General features: G+C 37.9%; 1 protein-coding gene across 1 annotated transcript in view; it reads left to right on the top strand.

Annotated features, from left to right (window-relative positions):
• The window catches only part of GABRB3 (gamma-aminobutyric acid type A receptor subunit beta3), a 115,716-nt gene that overhangs the window by 69,828 nt on the left and 30,024 nt on the right, over positions 1–15,864 (top strand). The window contains exons 4-5 of the mRNA XM_036384758.1: positions 8,992–9,212; positions 15,109–15,191. Coding sequence (XP_036240651.1) covers positions 8,992–9,212; positions 15,109–15,191 — 304 coding nt within the window. The remainder of the gene's footprint in view (positions 1–8,991; positions 9,213–15,108; positions 15,192–15,864) is intronic.

Genomic DNA, 15,864 nt, shown 5'->3' with positions numbered 1-15,864 from the left:
TGAGGTTCACACAAAGGGGAAAGTAATTATCTCCTACAGGATCAGTTTTGCTCTCAAATATCCTAAGTAGACACAGATCCCAGAACATATCTGCCTTTAAAGACCATACTGTTTCTGGCTTAAGGAGTTAGGCAGCGTTGTAGTTTGAAACTCTCCTTCTTTTTCTTTTTGCAATTGCACATTTTGATTCCCTTCCAAAGGTTTTTAGCAGATCTTTTCAGGATGCTCAGATCCCATGCAAGAGGGGAGACTCTCCCCCAGAAGGATATTTCTCCATAAAATCACTCACAGCCTGATCTTTCAAGGACACTGTCAGAAGGACATGCTCTCCTCCACTTCTTCCACAGCTCCCTGTACAGTAAGAAATTTGTGTGGATGTTAAATATCATGTATGCTTGCAAAATGTCCTCTTGGGTGCAGCATTTGGGAGGGTTGTCCATTTATTTATTTTGTGCTTTGCTGAGTTTCATGAGCATTGCTGTGTCACAGGGTGTTTGTCCTACCTGCTGTAATGAGTTCTGAGTAAATGCATGTTTTCCTTTTGACTTAGCATGCATCCTAATTTTGTTGCTGTAAGATCTTGGAATTAGCATTACTGATGGAGTGAAAGGAAGATGTGAGAGAAGCTGGCAGTGTGAGTGACACATCTGGAGGGAAGGGAAGAGGCAGCAGAGGATAGTTCAGGCATTACCTCTGCAAACCTCAGCCACCATGGATAAATCTCTTTAAGTTTTTTCCCTTGCTCTGATATGAACAGCCTGGTACAAATGAACCACCCTCTTACATCTAAAGTGCCTCAGTGGCCAAGGTGTCTGTAGTGGCAGGGGATCCTCATGAAAGGCAGAGAGGCAGCGGGCAGCCAGGGCCCATCCCATCCCCAGCCCAGAGCAGGGCAGCTGGGGGCACCACGACAGCCCCAGCCTGGGTGTGGCACCTCCCTGGGGCTGGGCACAAGTCATGGACCCACGGGTGGGCCGGGCTTGGCTGGCCCAGGGCAGCTGTGCAAACTGGAGACCAGCCCTGCTGTGGCAGGAGCTGATGCACCCAAGAGGCTGACCTGGAGTCCTGGGCCCTTGGCTCTGGCAGGGTGTGGGGCTGTCCTCCAGCCTGGTACTGAAAATACACAGATTATGTTTCCAGTTTAGCATAGCTAAAGCATTTGATGGCTTATGTGTTCTTGCTGTCTTTCTCAAGGGGTGTTTTGTTCACTGTGTCTATCTTGAATGGGTTTTCCTGTAAGAATATCTGCTGTTTCACTTAATTACAGACAGCAAGTAGAACTTTGGGTGTCAGCCTTGGTGCTCCAGTGCCAGTGAGATTGGCTGGCTCCCAGAGTCAGCAAATGGATAGGTTGGGAGATGAGAAAATTTAAGAAATTCTTCCAACAGTGGAGTAAATACTCCTTTTTTTTTTTTTTAGCCAAAATATGTGGATGTGAACAGATACCTATTTTCATTCGACTGCACATATCCATCAGCTCTCTGTTCCTAAATATAGTTTTGATTTTTTTGTGGACTCTGGAGTGATTAAAAAATATCTACAAGTGCCTTTACAGTGGTCTTTTTACAATTCATTGGTGACAAAAAATAACTGTAGACTTTTCAGCGTAAAATACTGTTTACTGAATTTTTTTTTTTTTATGTTTTTCATGTTTAATCACAGCAAATAAGAGGGGCATTGTCCTGGTTTAGGGCTAAACAGAACACATGAATGAGGATACAAGCATCATAATGTCACCCTAGAACAGGCATGGAGCTATGTATTTATGGTCACAGTATTTAAAACACATCTGTGTATGGCCAACTTTAGGGTCTGTGCTGGAACACCTTGCAGACACTAAAAGAGTTCATGCATTCAATTGTCTAAGAAGTTGTAACGCCTGAATAAATATAACAAATAAAATCAACTTACAGGGCCTTCTCAGAGAGTTTTTTTTTCCTCCCAGATTTATATTGATAGTTCAAAAAATGCAAAGGAAAGATATAACATTGTGTATTTATGGAAAGAATAAAGTAGAAGTGTGAGAAGTCCTTCATTCTCTAAAATGGGTACCTAGTATATCCTAAATTTTTAACCTCTTTTCATGCCTCCAAACTAAAACCAAAGTTAACCTACAGCTTTAAGATGATAGGGCAGTAGCTAATTTCTCCAACTCACTGGTGGCACATCCTGTAACTGTGTAGGAGGCACAATCCATTAGTTGTCAGTTCCCATCTCTCTAAGGTCAGCTGCCTCAATTGTGGGAACCAGCTGACAGCTGATAGAAGTTGATTTTTTCTTCCCTGTATGTTGTTAGAGGATTTCAATTAGTGCAATTAAATAATTAAATGTACCTGTTTTTATGAGGTCTTGTTGGCATTAAAATGTGCTTCTTGAAACAAGTTCAGTGAATCACTTAGCCTAGCATTGTTTTTCTTTTGTATGTCTTTTTTTTTTTTTTAAGGGTATTTGATGGTATTTTTTGTGACTTGATCTCTTTGAGAGTTTTCAAGAACAGCATCTATACATCTGGCATTTCTATTCTTTCTTCTCAGGAGTGACCTATCAGATATTGAATTTTTTGTTCTATCTGTCCATCAGTAAGTGGATTTTGATTGTAATTTATCACAAATTCTGTGGACAGCTCTTCAGGGAGTGTAAGACCATACTTTTTTTGCTAGTTTTCTGCTCTGGGTCAGAGAGTATTATACCCATCAGGTGTAAAGGTGTGTGTTAGTTTTCCTTTGATCGGTCCTTTGGGAATAGAAATTCCTGATTACTGAGAAGCTTGGGGTTTTGTAATACCTGTGACACTCTAAATCAGAAAAGGTATATTGAAGTATTCTCCCCTCATTCTCATCTGTCAGAGATTAAATAGCCCAGACTGTCTTCCTGTTGTCTTATCTCCCAAAACTTAAATATTTGCAGGAACTTGTTTTTTCTCTATATTCACCTTCCAAAGCTCATCCCAAGCAATTGCTTTCTTGTCAGCTGGTGTCCTCTGATGTTGGGATGAGAGAGCACTCCAAGAGCAGGAAAGCATCCCCATCATTTGGGTGGGTAGAGGAACAGAGAGAAAAGAGCCAGTACCCAGATTTTGAAGAGTGAGCTCCACTGGCCATGGCAGGAAGGTGCTGGGGGCAGTACCCCTCAGGGTGCCTGGTTGCTCCCTTCATTCGTGCTCAGAAGCTTCAATTCCACTGCAGTGACCACCACCTGTGCCCGAGAAGCAGCAGAGGAGCTGCTTTGGCTGGTTGCTATGTCAACTGTGCTCTCTTTGCCTGCAGAAAGCCAAGTGCTGGTTGGTATGGCAACCCTCCTCAGAGCACCCAAGGATGCTCAATGGGGAACAGGCTCTTTGGAGAAGGTAGCAGTGGAGGTGGAAGCTAGGTCCAAAGGGTATGAGGGGCAGGAAAGACCCATGCAATCACACATTTATTTGGAAAAGTGTTTTGTAGAATCAAGTAGGTTCTTGGAGGCTAATAATTCTTGTTTATAACACCATCCTTTTATGTTTCAGTAGAAGAGGAAAACAGTAATGGTAATTTTGTACAAAAGATACCAAGACAAGATTGATGTATGGAGGGTCACACTGAAATCAGCATGATTGAGCTGCTTTAGCATTTGCTTAATGGAAGAGTGCTGTAGCCACATGCTCGAGACAATATGTGCTATGTTTTCAACCTGTCAGTATTGTAGATGTTTTGCATAATGTCAAAGAAAAGCCCGAATCAGGACCTTATATGTGAGATGAACCTTTAGTGTAACAGCAGGTAGGCCAAGGAACATTAGGAGAAGAAGCTTTGGTGGACTAGAGTGGATGAGTGTGTGTGTCTGTGTGCATGCTCAGGTCTCCTTCACTCAGGCTGCCCAGGAACTCCGTCTGTTGCCAAAGGCACTCTCATCAGGCAGTTCCCTAAGAGACCTTACAGAAAAACAGACTTTGGTGGCTTTCTCCATTTTCTGGCTATTAAGTAAGAAACTGTATTGTTTAGACATTGGACAACCCAAAATGTCACCAAGTAAAATATGATGTGAAAATACAAGTTTCAGGCATTAGAACAGGCGGCCCAGGGAAGTGGTGGAATCACCATTCCTGGAAGTGTTCAAAAGGCTTGTAAATGTGAAATGTGGGGATAAGGTTTGGTGCTGATCATGGTGGTTAGTGATTGAACTCAATGATCTTAGAGGTCTTTTCCAGCATTAATGATTCTATTGTTCAAAATTCTTTCTTTAATATTTTTTTCTTTAATATGAAAGTTGCTGAAGCCATTAGAAAATTTTGAATTCTGAGAAAAATGTTTATGTGATCATCTCACACAGCTGACTAGCATTGCTGGTAAATTCTGATTTCTTATGGTTAGCCTCTCTGAAAATGTCTTTATTAAACTCATTTTTAGCTATGTGAATTAATGTGTGCATTAATCTATTTGTCAGGTCTCTTCTGCGTATGGTAGGGTAACAGATTTACAGATATGTTGTCAAAGCATAGGTTTCATGAGTTTGGCTTTGCAGCTCACTTTGGGCTTATTGGGAAGAATGTAATTCAATCATCAATGGTGCAGAAATAGCTCTTTATACTACAGGAGCCATATCTAATTTTTGAAATCGTGTAGAAGGTGAGGGAAGAGACTTTGAAGTTATTAAGGCATGGATTTTCAATAAATATTTTTATCCAATGAATGAGTACTTACTTTATTAACTCATGAAAATGAAATAATCCAGAAACTGATGATAATAATCACATTTGTCTTTTGGTCAAGAAAGCAAGGATGTGAATTTACATCTGACTGCAAATTTAAATCAGAAAACTGCATTTTAGGTGGACACAAGGCTATCTTCCCAAGCAGTGAAATAGTTCTTTTTTTGCACCATTTTTTCCAATATTTCCAATAATTTGCAATATATTCTTTCCTTTTGCATTAAGAATTTCTTTTGCTTATTTGCCATATTAACAGTATTCCATCTTAAATATTAATTGCATGTTTATCTAGCAATCATTTTGAAGGAACATTTTTACAGCTAATAGAAAACTTGTAACATCAGTGATTCATGACATAGTAAGACAGCAAACAGTGAAAGTCAAATTTAGAGCATTATTGCTGCTATAATTATGTTAATTTTATTTTGATGAGCAAGGTGTATTTTCAAATTTTTCTTTCACTGTTATTGAGTGAAGGAGAGGAAAACTAGAGATAACAAGCTCTGTAATAGAAAACAAGTAATTGTTTCCTTTGCTATTACAGCATATTAGTATTTTTCATTAATTGGTCTTATAGTCAGTGCATTAGGTACTGTACATTATCTGTCTGAAGTGGCTTTTTAGGAGTGGGTTAGTTCTGTTTCCTGCATGGTATGCTCAGTCCAAGAGGGACAAATATAATGTAGAAAATGCTTAAAATGTCTTTGCACATGGTTAGCATATGCAATATTTATTAGTCTATAATTCTTCTTAAGATATATTAAAATCATAAGCAGTACATACAAAGACCACAGATATCATACACTATTTAAGTTGTGATATCAGCCTCTTTATTGTTGTATCTAAATGTCTTATCTTGATAATATCCAAAGTATTACCTACTATTTGAGGTTTTTTAATTGTGTTTTCCACTCCCCTTGACCAGGGAAAACTATATTGAAAGAACATTCAACTTTTAATTCAACAACTTTTTTGTGTGCCTTTCCTTACATTAGTGGCATTGTTACAGTGCTAGAAATTCAAGGATGCCCAGCACTGTCTTTTATCCTTGTAGGATGTTTCAAGGTCTTTAAATTCACAAAAGAAAGATTTTGTTGCCTGTGCAGTCGAGCTTTTCCCATTCTGAGGACATTTCACCTGTACTTGAGAAGCGCTGGGTTTGTTGGCTGTCAGAGTTTTGAGTGATGTTGTTACCATGCTTGACCTGAAGTGTGTTATTACTGTGAGGATCTGGAGAGGTAAATGTTGAATGTTGCATTGTATTGTTTGGGGGAATAAAATATGTTTTATGGAGGTCTTTGCTGCTGAGAAAATTGTCCACTGCTCTTTGCAGTAGCTAGAATTTCCTAAAGCTGGCAGCTCTGTGTCATCTTTGATATACAATAGCACCCTAATGCAGTAGCTGTAGTAGTGTGAATCTCATCTGGCTTTAGACATCTACCCTCTTGACCTCCATATCAGAACTAGTCATCAGAAGCTCCCTGGAGAGAGGTGACCCTTAATAAACTTTGTAGACTACTTACTGAGTGTTAAAAGTTCATTTTCTCATTTACCTGAAATATCTAGTTCATATTTTCCAGTCTACACTCAAACCATTTTTGCATTTTCCTCTGGGGTCTAGACTAGGGAAAAATTTTATTTATACATACAAAGTCCTGAAAATTAGTTAATCAAAGAATGAGAACTGATCTGTATGGGTTTTAAAAAGTATATTTTCTGCAGGTAGTGAGCGACTTAGTGGAGCCACCCTAAGGAACTGGCCTGTCCTGCTCATTTATCACTCCTTGTACAGCCAAGCAGTTTCAGTGCAGTTCTTATATAAGCTTGTTGCTCTCTTTTTTTTTGAGGGAACTGAAAAAAGTGTGATGGTGGCCAAGCATGTTTCATATTAATTCTTTTTGTCACCATCTTCAGAGCAGGTGAGGCTGGCAGAGCCCAAATGTACAAAATGCAAATATAATCATATACATAATTAGACATAGAGTTTTGAGGGTTTTTTAAAATTTAAAATTAAGATGATATTATAAGTAAACAGGGCTAACAGAGAAAGTACTAGTGAAATTTGTACCTGAGAGAATGTGTTTTGGAAGTCCTTTTTTCATTCAAGACACAATAAGTTTTGGATGTTTGATGGTTGTTTTGTTTCTGTGTATAATTTGTAAAGTTGTTCCCTCACATAGTAAATGTTACTTGAAAATAAAATGCCAGATAATTAGCTCTTGTATTGTTATGTATGTATTATTTAGCTAATTAATTTCTCCATTCATTAGATGTTAGGATATATTTTATCTTAAACCAAAGGAAAAAGTAAAGCTAGCCTAAAACTTTTTTTTTTTAGATATACTGCTTCTCTTATATTTTAGTGCTGGCCAGCTCATTTCTTTCAATGCTATGCAGTACCTCCCCTTTTCTTTATTTAATTTCTTCATATTATTTTGTGCATATACTGTGGAATTACACATAGTGAGCTTTTGGTGTACCGTTCTTGCGTCCAAAACTTTTATAATTCCAAATTTCTGACGTTGCTGTGCAAACCATTATAGAAGCCAGCAAGTTTTGAATGTTAATTGAAAAAAGCTTTAATTAAACAGAGCAAAACAGAGCTGGTAGAGGATATTGTTTCTGTAGCATCAGTGTTAGAAGACTGATTGCAGAGAACGTGAGGAGAGAGGTGGCCTTTGTGACATGGCAGTGGGAGAGAGGCAGGTGTGCCCAGTGTCTCATGCACCTCATTCCCTGCTGAGCAGGGACCATCAGTCCCACTGAAGAAAGCTGCTGACAAAAAGGTTAGAGCTCATTCTCTTGAGCAGTCATGTCTGATTAAGGTTTGAGGAACGAGATTCCTTCCAGGCAGTTCCACGTGGGCTCCTTTCTTCCATCACTGGGCCCTTTTGTTTTCAAAGATCTCCTATTAGTTTCTTAAAATAAGAACAGCTTTTCCTTGATATCTATAATGATTTATTTTTCTAAGCAATTAAATTTGATTTCTTTAAACCATAGCAGCTCCCTCATTAAAGAGAATGAATCACTGAATCAAAAATGCAAAGTCTCTGAGTGTGAAAGGCAGGCTCAAGTTTCATATGATTTCAAGGAAAGACCATTGAGCTTGAGGGAAACAGGGCAGGAGCGGTGCCTGGAATTGGATTGTGTCCACATGAAACCCATTACAAGAATGGACCATTCCCAACAGCCGTGCTTGGAAAACTTTAGCATCCTTTTCCCAAACAAGCGGCAAGCCTGAGGGGTTTTGCATCACCAGCTTGTAGAACCAGATGCAAATGCAGGTATCCTGTGGCTTGCACACCTGCTGCTAAATATTTAAATGTGTTTGGAGATCACATAAATTTCTTAGTATTTTGTGAAGAATCTCATGAAGTGTTTTATTGTTTAGTGAGCTTCTGTAATTTGAAAATCAGAGTTTTCATAGCCTGTACTTATGGTCTCATTTATTTAATGGGATTTATTTTTTCAGTTTTGCTGGTACGTAACTTAAAATGTTCACAGGAATTTTTTTTAATGTTTTATAATACCATGAAGCTAATGAATGAGGCCTATCATCTAAGCCTTTCAAAGCATTGCAATATAGCATTATTATGATATGAAGAAGTCAGGTTAGCAAATTCTGAAATGAAATAAAGAATTTTTAAACGGATGTTTTAAGCTTCTGTATCCATGTTTAGGCTTTTAAATTAGTGATCACAGCTTGTAGAAGATACCATAAACCTTAAAACTGACAAAGTTATGAAAACCAAACATTGATATTAGGGGGACTTTAATACAATTTACTGTTATTCAAAGTATCAGTGTAGTCTGTTGATGAGAAAATATTTGTGTTACTGCAAAATGCAGTCTCACACAAACGTACATGTATAATCAACATACCTTCAGCTTATTTTTCAGGCAAAAATTTGCATACTGCTTCAAAATACTTTAAATGTTTTTCCATTTATCTGTCAGTTTTAAAAATGGGGAAGGTGGCAGTATTTACCCATGGTGTCATTTATCATTCCATAAATATGATAATTTTGGGCAGTTGTCAGTAGAACTACATGAAAGAAAAGCAGGAGCAGGACAAATGATACTGATACCTGCTGAATTACTTCATAGGAGTTGAAATTTCCCCTTAGTCTAGAGCAATACTTGAGTGATATAAACTATTTATTAAGTGATACAAATATTTAATTTTTATTAAACATTTAAAAATAATAAATTTAATCAACAGCAGAATAAGCTATCAAGAGGGAAATTATTCTCCTAGTTACACAAAGTATGGTTGACTCTTGTACTTCTCTTTTTTTTTTCCTCACCAGGATTACACTTTGACTATGTATTTTCAACAGTACTGGAGAGATAAGAGGCTGGCTTATGCTGGCATACCTCTCAACCTCACGCTTGATAACCGAGTGGCAGATCAGCTTTGGGTGCCTGACACTTACTTCTTAAACGACAAGAAATCATTTGTGCACGGCGTTACGGTGAAGAATCGAATGATTCGCCTCCACCCGGACGGAACGGTGCTTTACGGCCTCAGGTCTGTGCTCCCACAATGAAGATTTCATCACTGCTGTTATGTGCTGTTGATGTTTGCTTCCTGGTACAAGGTTATTACAAACATTGGCTAGCTTATTATGTAACCTTCCCTGTAACTCTAAGAGATGCCAGTAGAAAACAAATGACACACTCGATGTTTCTTAATTTTGCCAGAAGCGCCTTCAGTCAGGTTTTATCTGTTTCTGTACAGTCACCATATCTGGAAAGCCCACTGGCTATAGGCAGCAGAAAGGCACATATTAATTGTAAACCTGAAAATCCTGTCCAAAATACAGGCAGTAAGACTGAATGTGGGTGCTTATGTTGTCTCTTGATTTGTTCATAGTCTGTAAAAAAAAAAGCCAGAAGTAGCCCTGGCTGGGGAGAGTCAGCCACAGCTAAGATCATGACCCAGTACTTTCAGTGATTTCTTCAAGCAGGAATCAGCGCTGTAATTGCTACATTTCAAACCAGAGGTACAAAGTAACCTTACATTCTCTTACTTTCTACCTATTTTAGGTTTGACTTGTGTTTTCTTTCTTTTCTGCCGTAACTTTTTTGGTTAGAAATGCTGAAGTATCCTTCCCTTAGCAAACTTAAGTACACCAGCAAAAATCCTTACGGAAAACCCAGTAGTATCAAAATATTGCTTTCTTTGAACAGGTTTTTCATTTGCTCCAGTGGTTTGAACCAGCAAAACAAGTCTTTGCCAGTGAAAGCTCCTTTTCCATAGTTGGAAGTTTCTTGTATATTTAAGCAGAGATAATTACTCAAGATTGGTGCACCTAGGTAGTGAAGGATTAAAAAGTCCCTAATATAGAAATGAAAGAAATCAGAAAAGTGGCACAGATGTGTTATATATCCAGTATCAGTATTTTGCCTGCTTCTCTTTTTTATTGGTTGAACTTTTTACTTGACTTGGGTCTTGGCCCTCACCTTTTTAACTCCTATTACATTATTGAGAATTGAATGAATCTTTCTAGACAAAATAGATAGACTTGGCCTAATAAGAAACTTGGAGGAAGTTTAGAATGTTTTCTCTGAGATTAACTAGTTTTAGCAAAAGGAGGCTTTTGTTTTGCAAGGTATTGACCCAGTATGGAACACTACAGGTTTAGGATGCTTTTCTCAAGTGGTTACATGTAAGAAAAAGTTATCTGAGATATACTTGTTTTTCTTCATGTCAAGAAATATCCCCACAGCAATATAATAAAAAAAGTAAAGGAGATTAGAATTCTTGTGAATCTAGTAATATGTGGAAGTCTTTCTGTCACACTCTAAAAACATTTGGACCCATTCAGGTGAGGATTATCTGTCATAGAGTAGTGTATTTGAATAAGTTGGCTTTCTCTTCTGCAAAATACAAGTGTCCACAGCAGATGCATTTCACATAATAGGATTTGCTCAGCAGGGTTTTCACCAGTGGCTCATGTGTAGCATAATTCTTCCCTTTCCTTTTCTCTGAAAGCATGTAATATCCAGGGTGAGATATCCATGATATGAAGCAACTAAGTTACATAGTGAAGAATGACTATCTTAAATTAAATCATGTCAAAATACAGACATTATGATCAAAAGGAAGAAGATATCTGAGCCTTATCTCTGCCAATTTAAAGACTTGTGCTTTGTGTTGTTCCATCACTACCCTACTTCCTCTTTTATGGCTTCAGAGCATCCCAATGGCATTGAGCTCAAGCTGCAGTCCAGGAGCAATGTGAATTGAGGCCAGAACTTGGAGTTTTATGTTCCACAAAGCACAGGGTCACTCAGAATAATAGGTGAAATTTTGGAGGGTTGCAACCAATTACAGGACATCCACAGAACAAAGCAGTTCCTCAACACAAATACAATTGAAAGTGATCCCAAGGCCACACTGGATGTATGTTCTCTTCAGAACAATGTAGGATTTATCACACTTTTGAAGGACTTGACCTTCAGTAGTCCAAGGTTCCTCTCTGCTTTAGAGAAAGCACTTAGCTACTGCAGCAGAAATCTGTGATAGTGGGGGAATGGAACAATAGCTTTTTGAAGTTCAGCCCATTTCTGGGGAATTTTTTCTTTGGCCAACACACTGATTTTTTTCTATCTTCTCCAGAACAATCTACAAGAAAAATGATAAAACAGGTTTTTTTTTTTCATAACACTATGGAGGAAGTAACTATTTTATAGTCTGGGGATCAAAAATAGAGTTTGACTGCTTGTGTGTTTCTCATGCATAAGCCTCTTGGTTTTAGGCAGTACAATGTTAAACATTAAAAGTAACTGGAGCTGAGGAATATATGTATTTTATCCAAAAGGACTCACATAATTATTACCCATATTTGAAACGTGATAGATGTTTGCAGGTGAAGAGGTTAGTTGTGATCAGTCAGACAAGGCAACCATGCTTACTTCTATGCTTTTTGGATTAATATATTTCTGTATCAAGAAAGTAAACAGGACTGTGACCTAGTCACATATGAAGTATCTAGATTGCCTAGACTGATTCATACTGTAAAAGTTTTGGGGACATAAAATATCCTTCTCTCAGTTATGTACACAGCACCTCACAGCCCATCACAATGGGGTTCCTATACAACATAGCAATATAATCTGAGCCCAGAAAAGGATAAGAGAATCCATATCCAGAGGAAAGAAAACCAGAGTATGAAATTATAAAAAATTAAAAACATTTCCTTTGTGTGTTGCTTTGACCCAATTTGTATGTGTGTCTGCGTCTGTGTCCCGCTTCATCTTTGTCTGGCCCGTAGTCATTCCTCTGTCACTGCCATGATGATGAGTTCTTGAAACCTCGTTGTCTTGTGTCAGGCACCATCCTATCCCATAAAAAAGTAAACCTGCTCTTCCCTGGGAGCATGCACAAGCCTGAGCCATTCATATTTGCTTTTGGTGTGCATTTGTGCAAGTTAAATTTGATTGCTTGAATGTTCATTCAGGAGGGACCTCTGAGTACTAAACTTACTTTGAAAAAATGAGGTAAATTTGTTTCTGTCTATTTCTGGCTGTATCTCCTTTTCTAGTTCATTTTTCTGTAGTGTAAAAAATTTTCTTGAGCAAGAATGTGTAGTTTCTGGTACTGGAACTTGTGATGCAAACCCCTAGAGTATGTGAACAGACCAAAATAAAAATACATTCCTTAAAAGTCATAACACAATTATTAAGTTGAATATAAATCTGCCAGCTGTATAATTTTTTACAATATTGTAAAATTAGTAATTTGTGTTCTGTAAGGCTAGCATTTATAGCTAGTTATACAACATGATAGTTAAAAGTCTGCTAGCACATTCCCTTTTGTATCAACTTAGCTCATGTGGATTCTGCTGCAGGATCCCACATGGGACCCAGGTTAGTGTAGGCGAATCTTCTAAAGCACGGGAGAGAACCTTCATATCAACAATTTCCAAGCATGCCTACTTGTTTTACTTTGAACACAGTTATTATTTGACTCAGGAGCAAGATCCTTTCATTGCACAATCAGTATGGCTTTGTTAAGGGCATCATGACTTGCTTATCAATAATCACAGATTTAAGAATAAGTTTTCTCCTCTAAGACTGTATGTTAATCCTTGTTTTATATGCTTAGCTAGAGCTGCTCTTAGTAATCATATTGAGGAGGCATTCAAAGAATCATAGAAAGCTTTGGGTTGGGAAGGACCTTTAAATCATCCTGCCATGGGCAGGGACATCTTTGATTAGATCAGGTTGCTCAAAGCCCTGTGCAGGCTTCAACATTTACAGGGATGGAGAATCCAGAACTTCTCTGGGCAACTTGTTCCAATGCCTCACCACCCTCAAAGTCAAAATTTCATCCTAAAATCTGATCTAAATCTACCACCTTTCAGTTTAAAGCCATTCCTCTTTGTCCTACCACTACACATCCTTCTAAAAAGTCCTACTCCAGCTCTCTTGTAGTCTATCTTTTGGTACTGGAAAGCTGCTATAAGATCCCCCTGGAACCTTCTCTTCTCCAGGGTAAACAACCCAGATGATTAATCATCTCCATAGTTAATAGCTCTGTGTCTTAACCACCCTGCCTGAGGTTCCAGAAGGGCATTTGCAGATGTTGGTTGCAGAGAAGACATTTCCCTAAACTGCAGAGCAACTGAGGAACTGCTGTTTGTACACAGCTCCAGCCCACTGGAATTTGTATTACCAGAGGAGCCAGAGCAATTCCCAGTTGCAGCTTGGAGGAAGGCTGACCTAAGTATCTTCTTGTGATACAATTCTTAGGACCTGAAATCCTGTGGGACTAGCATAAGACTATTCAGAGGACAGTCAGAAGAGCCAGTGGTGACAAAGACCTGATCATGTTGTAGGTAAGGCTAGAAAGCACAAAGATCAGGTGTGTGCCTTTCACACTGGCTACTGGTAGGAACACAAGTGAAAAGATGTGCTGAGTAACAGATCCTTGAGCTTTTCCCTCTCCTTCCTCTTTCATTGCCTTTGTGCTCATACAATTGTCTCTCACTGTGCAAAGAAATTACAATATTTTCTGGCAAACGAGCCTTCTCAGTCAGTGAAGAGTGGCTTCTGTTGTGCTATGAGATAGCAATAATGGTGTCAATACCTTTCTTCAGATATGATGTAGTTATTCATCTAAAATGGTCCTATATACTAAGGATAAGCAGTCTTTCCTTCCTTTTCTTTGAGATTCAATACAACATTCATAATAAAAACATAAGGGGTTTTTTTTTTACTGTGAAAGATGTGAAGAAAGGCACCTAAATACTTTTTTCTCTTGAAACATTGTCCTGGAATATTAAAGTAATTTACCAGATTAGAAGACTGTAATTTGAGAAGGTTAATGGGTAGAAGAAAGAACTTCAGAGAAAACACATGAAAAAAACATTAACATTGAGGGTTCTAGCTTTTGGAGGTACATTTAAGGAATTTTTCCATCTTGTATTTATTAGCATAAATTATCACTAGAATATTATTTGTTTAGGAACAAACTGTGCAACGTCCATGTCTTATTTATATCAAAAAAAGGATCAGTAAGGAATGGAGCTAGTCAGATTCAGAAGATAATTTATACGAAGCCATTATAAAAACAATGATGCATAATAATGTACATACCCTTGGTGAAGGCTGTGATTCAGAAAAACATCAGAATATGCTGCAGATTAATTATGAGCATATGGTTTTATGTGTCTAAAGTTAGAACAATATATAAATCCATAATTACAAAATGAAGTGACAGTGCTGTGTGAAACTGTTAAGACAGTTGTTCTGGTTGCACATGTTTGTTGTTGACTCTCCTGATCTACAAGATGTTGATGAATAATGCTGATTCATCAGTAGTGAAATGTTTTGCAAAACCGTCCTTAGGGTGCTAAATGGTTAAATAGACAGAGAAGTGAAAGTGTTTTGTTATTTGAGGAGAAAACCTAAAATTCAATATGGAGCTTCACAACAAAATCCTCTTTCAATTTGAAAACCAAGGAAGTAAGATTTAAAAGAAAGCATTTTGCTGGACTTAAAACTTTTTTCAACATTTCAGTGGTTTTTTTCTAGACCTGCCACGAAACCAAGAAATCAGTTATTCATGCAGCTGCAATCATTTTGACATTTGTAGCAGACTATTTTCACTTCATGGTTTCTGTTATAAAGTTGTATCTTTTAATCTCAGCAAATGTTCATGTAATATTTGCACATGAGGATAGGTCCATTGAAACCCAAGGGGGCTGGTTGCATAGGGGTAATTCACAGCCAGTTGTTCCACTGAAAGTCAGTGTCATTGCTGCTCTATTAGGCTGCTGCTCAATGTAAAAATATGGACCAGATTCTCAGTTATTGTAAGCTATTCTTCAGAGGGTCTTCACTTTGGAAGATAACCCCATCACCCAAAACCTGGATTACTGGCTCTATGGTAAAACTGTTTGATGCTTTTTTTTCAGAATCACAACCACTGCAGCATGTATGATGGACTTGAGAAGATACCCATTAGATGAACAAAACTGTACTCTGGAAATAGAAAGCTGTACGTACTTCAGAAAATGCATGTGAAATCTAATTTGGATAGAGTTGGGTTTTTTGGTTGTTTTATAGAACTGTTTAATATTTACTCATGTGTCTATAAACACTATTTGAATCATGTAATTATCACCATTTGGATTTTTTTGTTTGTCTGTTTATTTGAATTATTAAAAGATATGAGGAGTCATCCATTCCTAGAGAGATGAATACATCCTAGAAAAATGAGGTGAGGACAGAATGAAGTCATATAGTATTCCTGCCTGACTTGGCAGAGGTAGTGACTGGATGCTTATCTTCAACACGAGAGATGAATATTTGTATTTTTAGCAGATTTATTTTCAAGAAAGCAAATACTGTGATACACTTTCCTTTCAGTATGCTTTATTATGTATGGATCATCTAGGTGCAGGACCTACCATGGGCTTTCAGACTGACCCCATTTATGATTTGAAACTGTGTTACAAAAAGAGCAGTATTCTCCTTTTCTCCTAGTCATGTCCTTGGATTGCAATATTTGCACTTCAGAAGTACCTGGTCCATTTCTGCTACTGGCTGGAAAATGTGGGCCATATACAGAAAACACTAGTATATATTCCATATTCAGCTGTAGTCCTCCACTAGTGGAAGCTAGCGGAAATGATGCAACTCACAGTTTATTGTGAGCGGAAAAGGTCTGC

The sequence above is a fragment of the Molothrus ater genome, chromosome 2, assembly GCF_012460135.2.
Source record: "Molothrus ater isolate BHLD 08-10-18 breed brown headed cowbird chromosome 2, BPBGC_Mater_1.1, whole genome shotgun sequence".
Classification (NCBI taxonomy): Eukaryota; Metazoa; Chordata; class Aves; order Passeriformes; family Icteridae; genus Molothrus; species Molothrus ater.
This window is presented reverse-complemented; position numbering and strand designations above follow the sequence as displayed.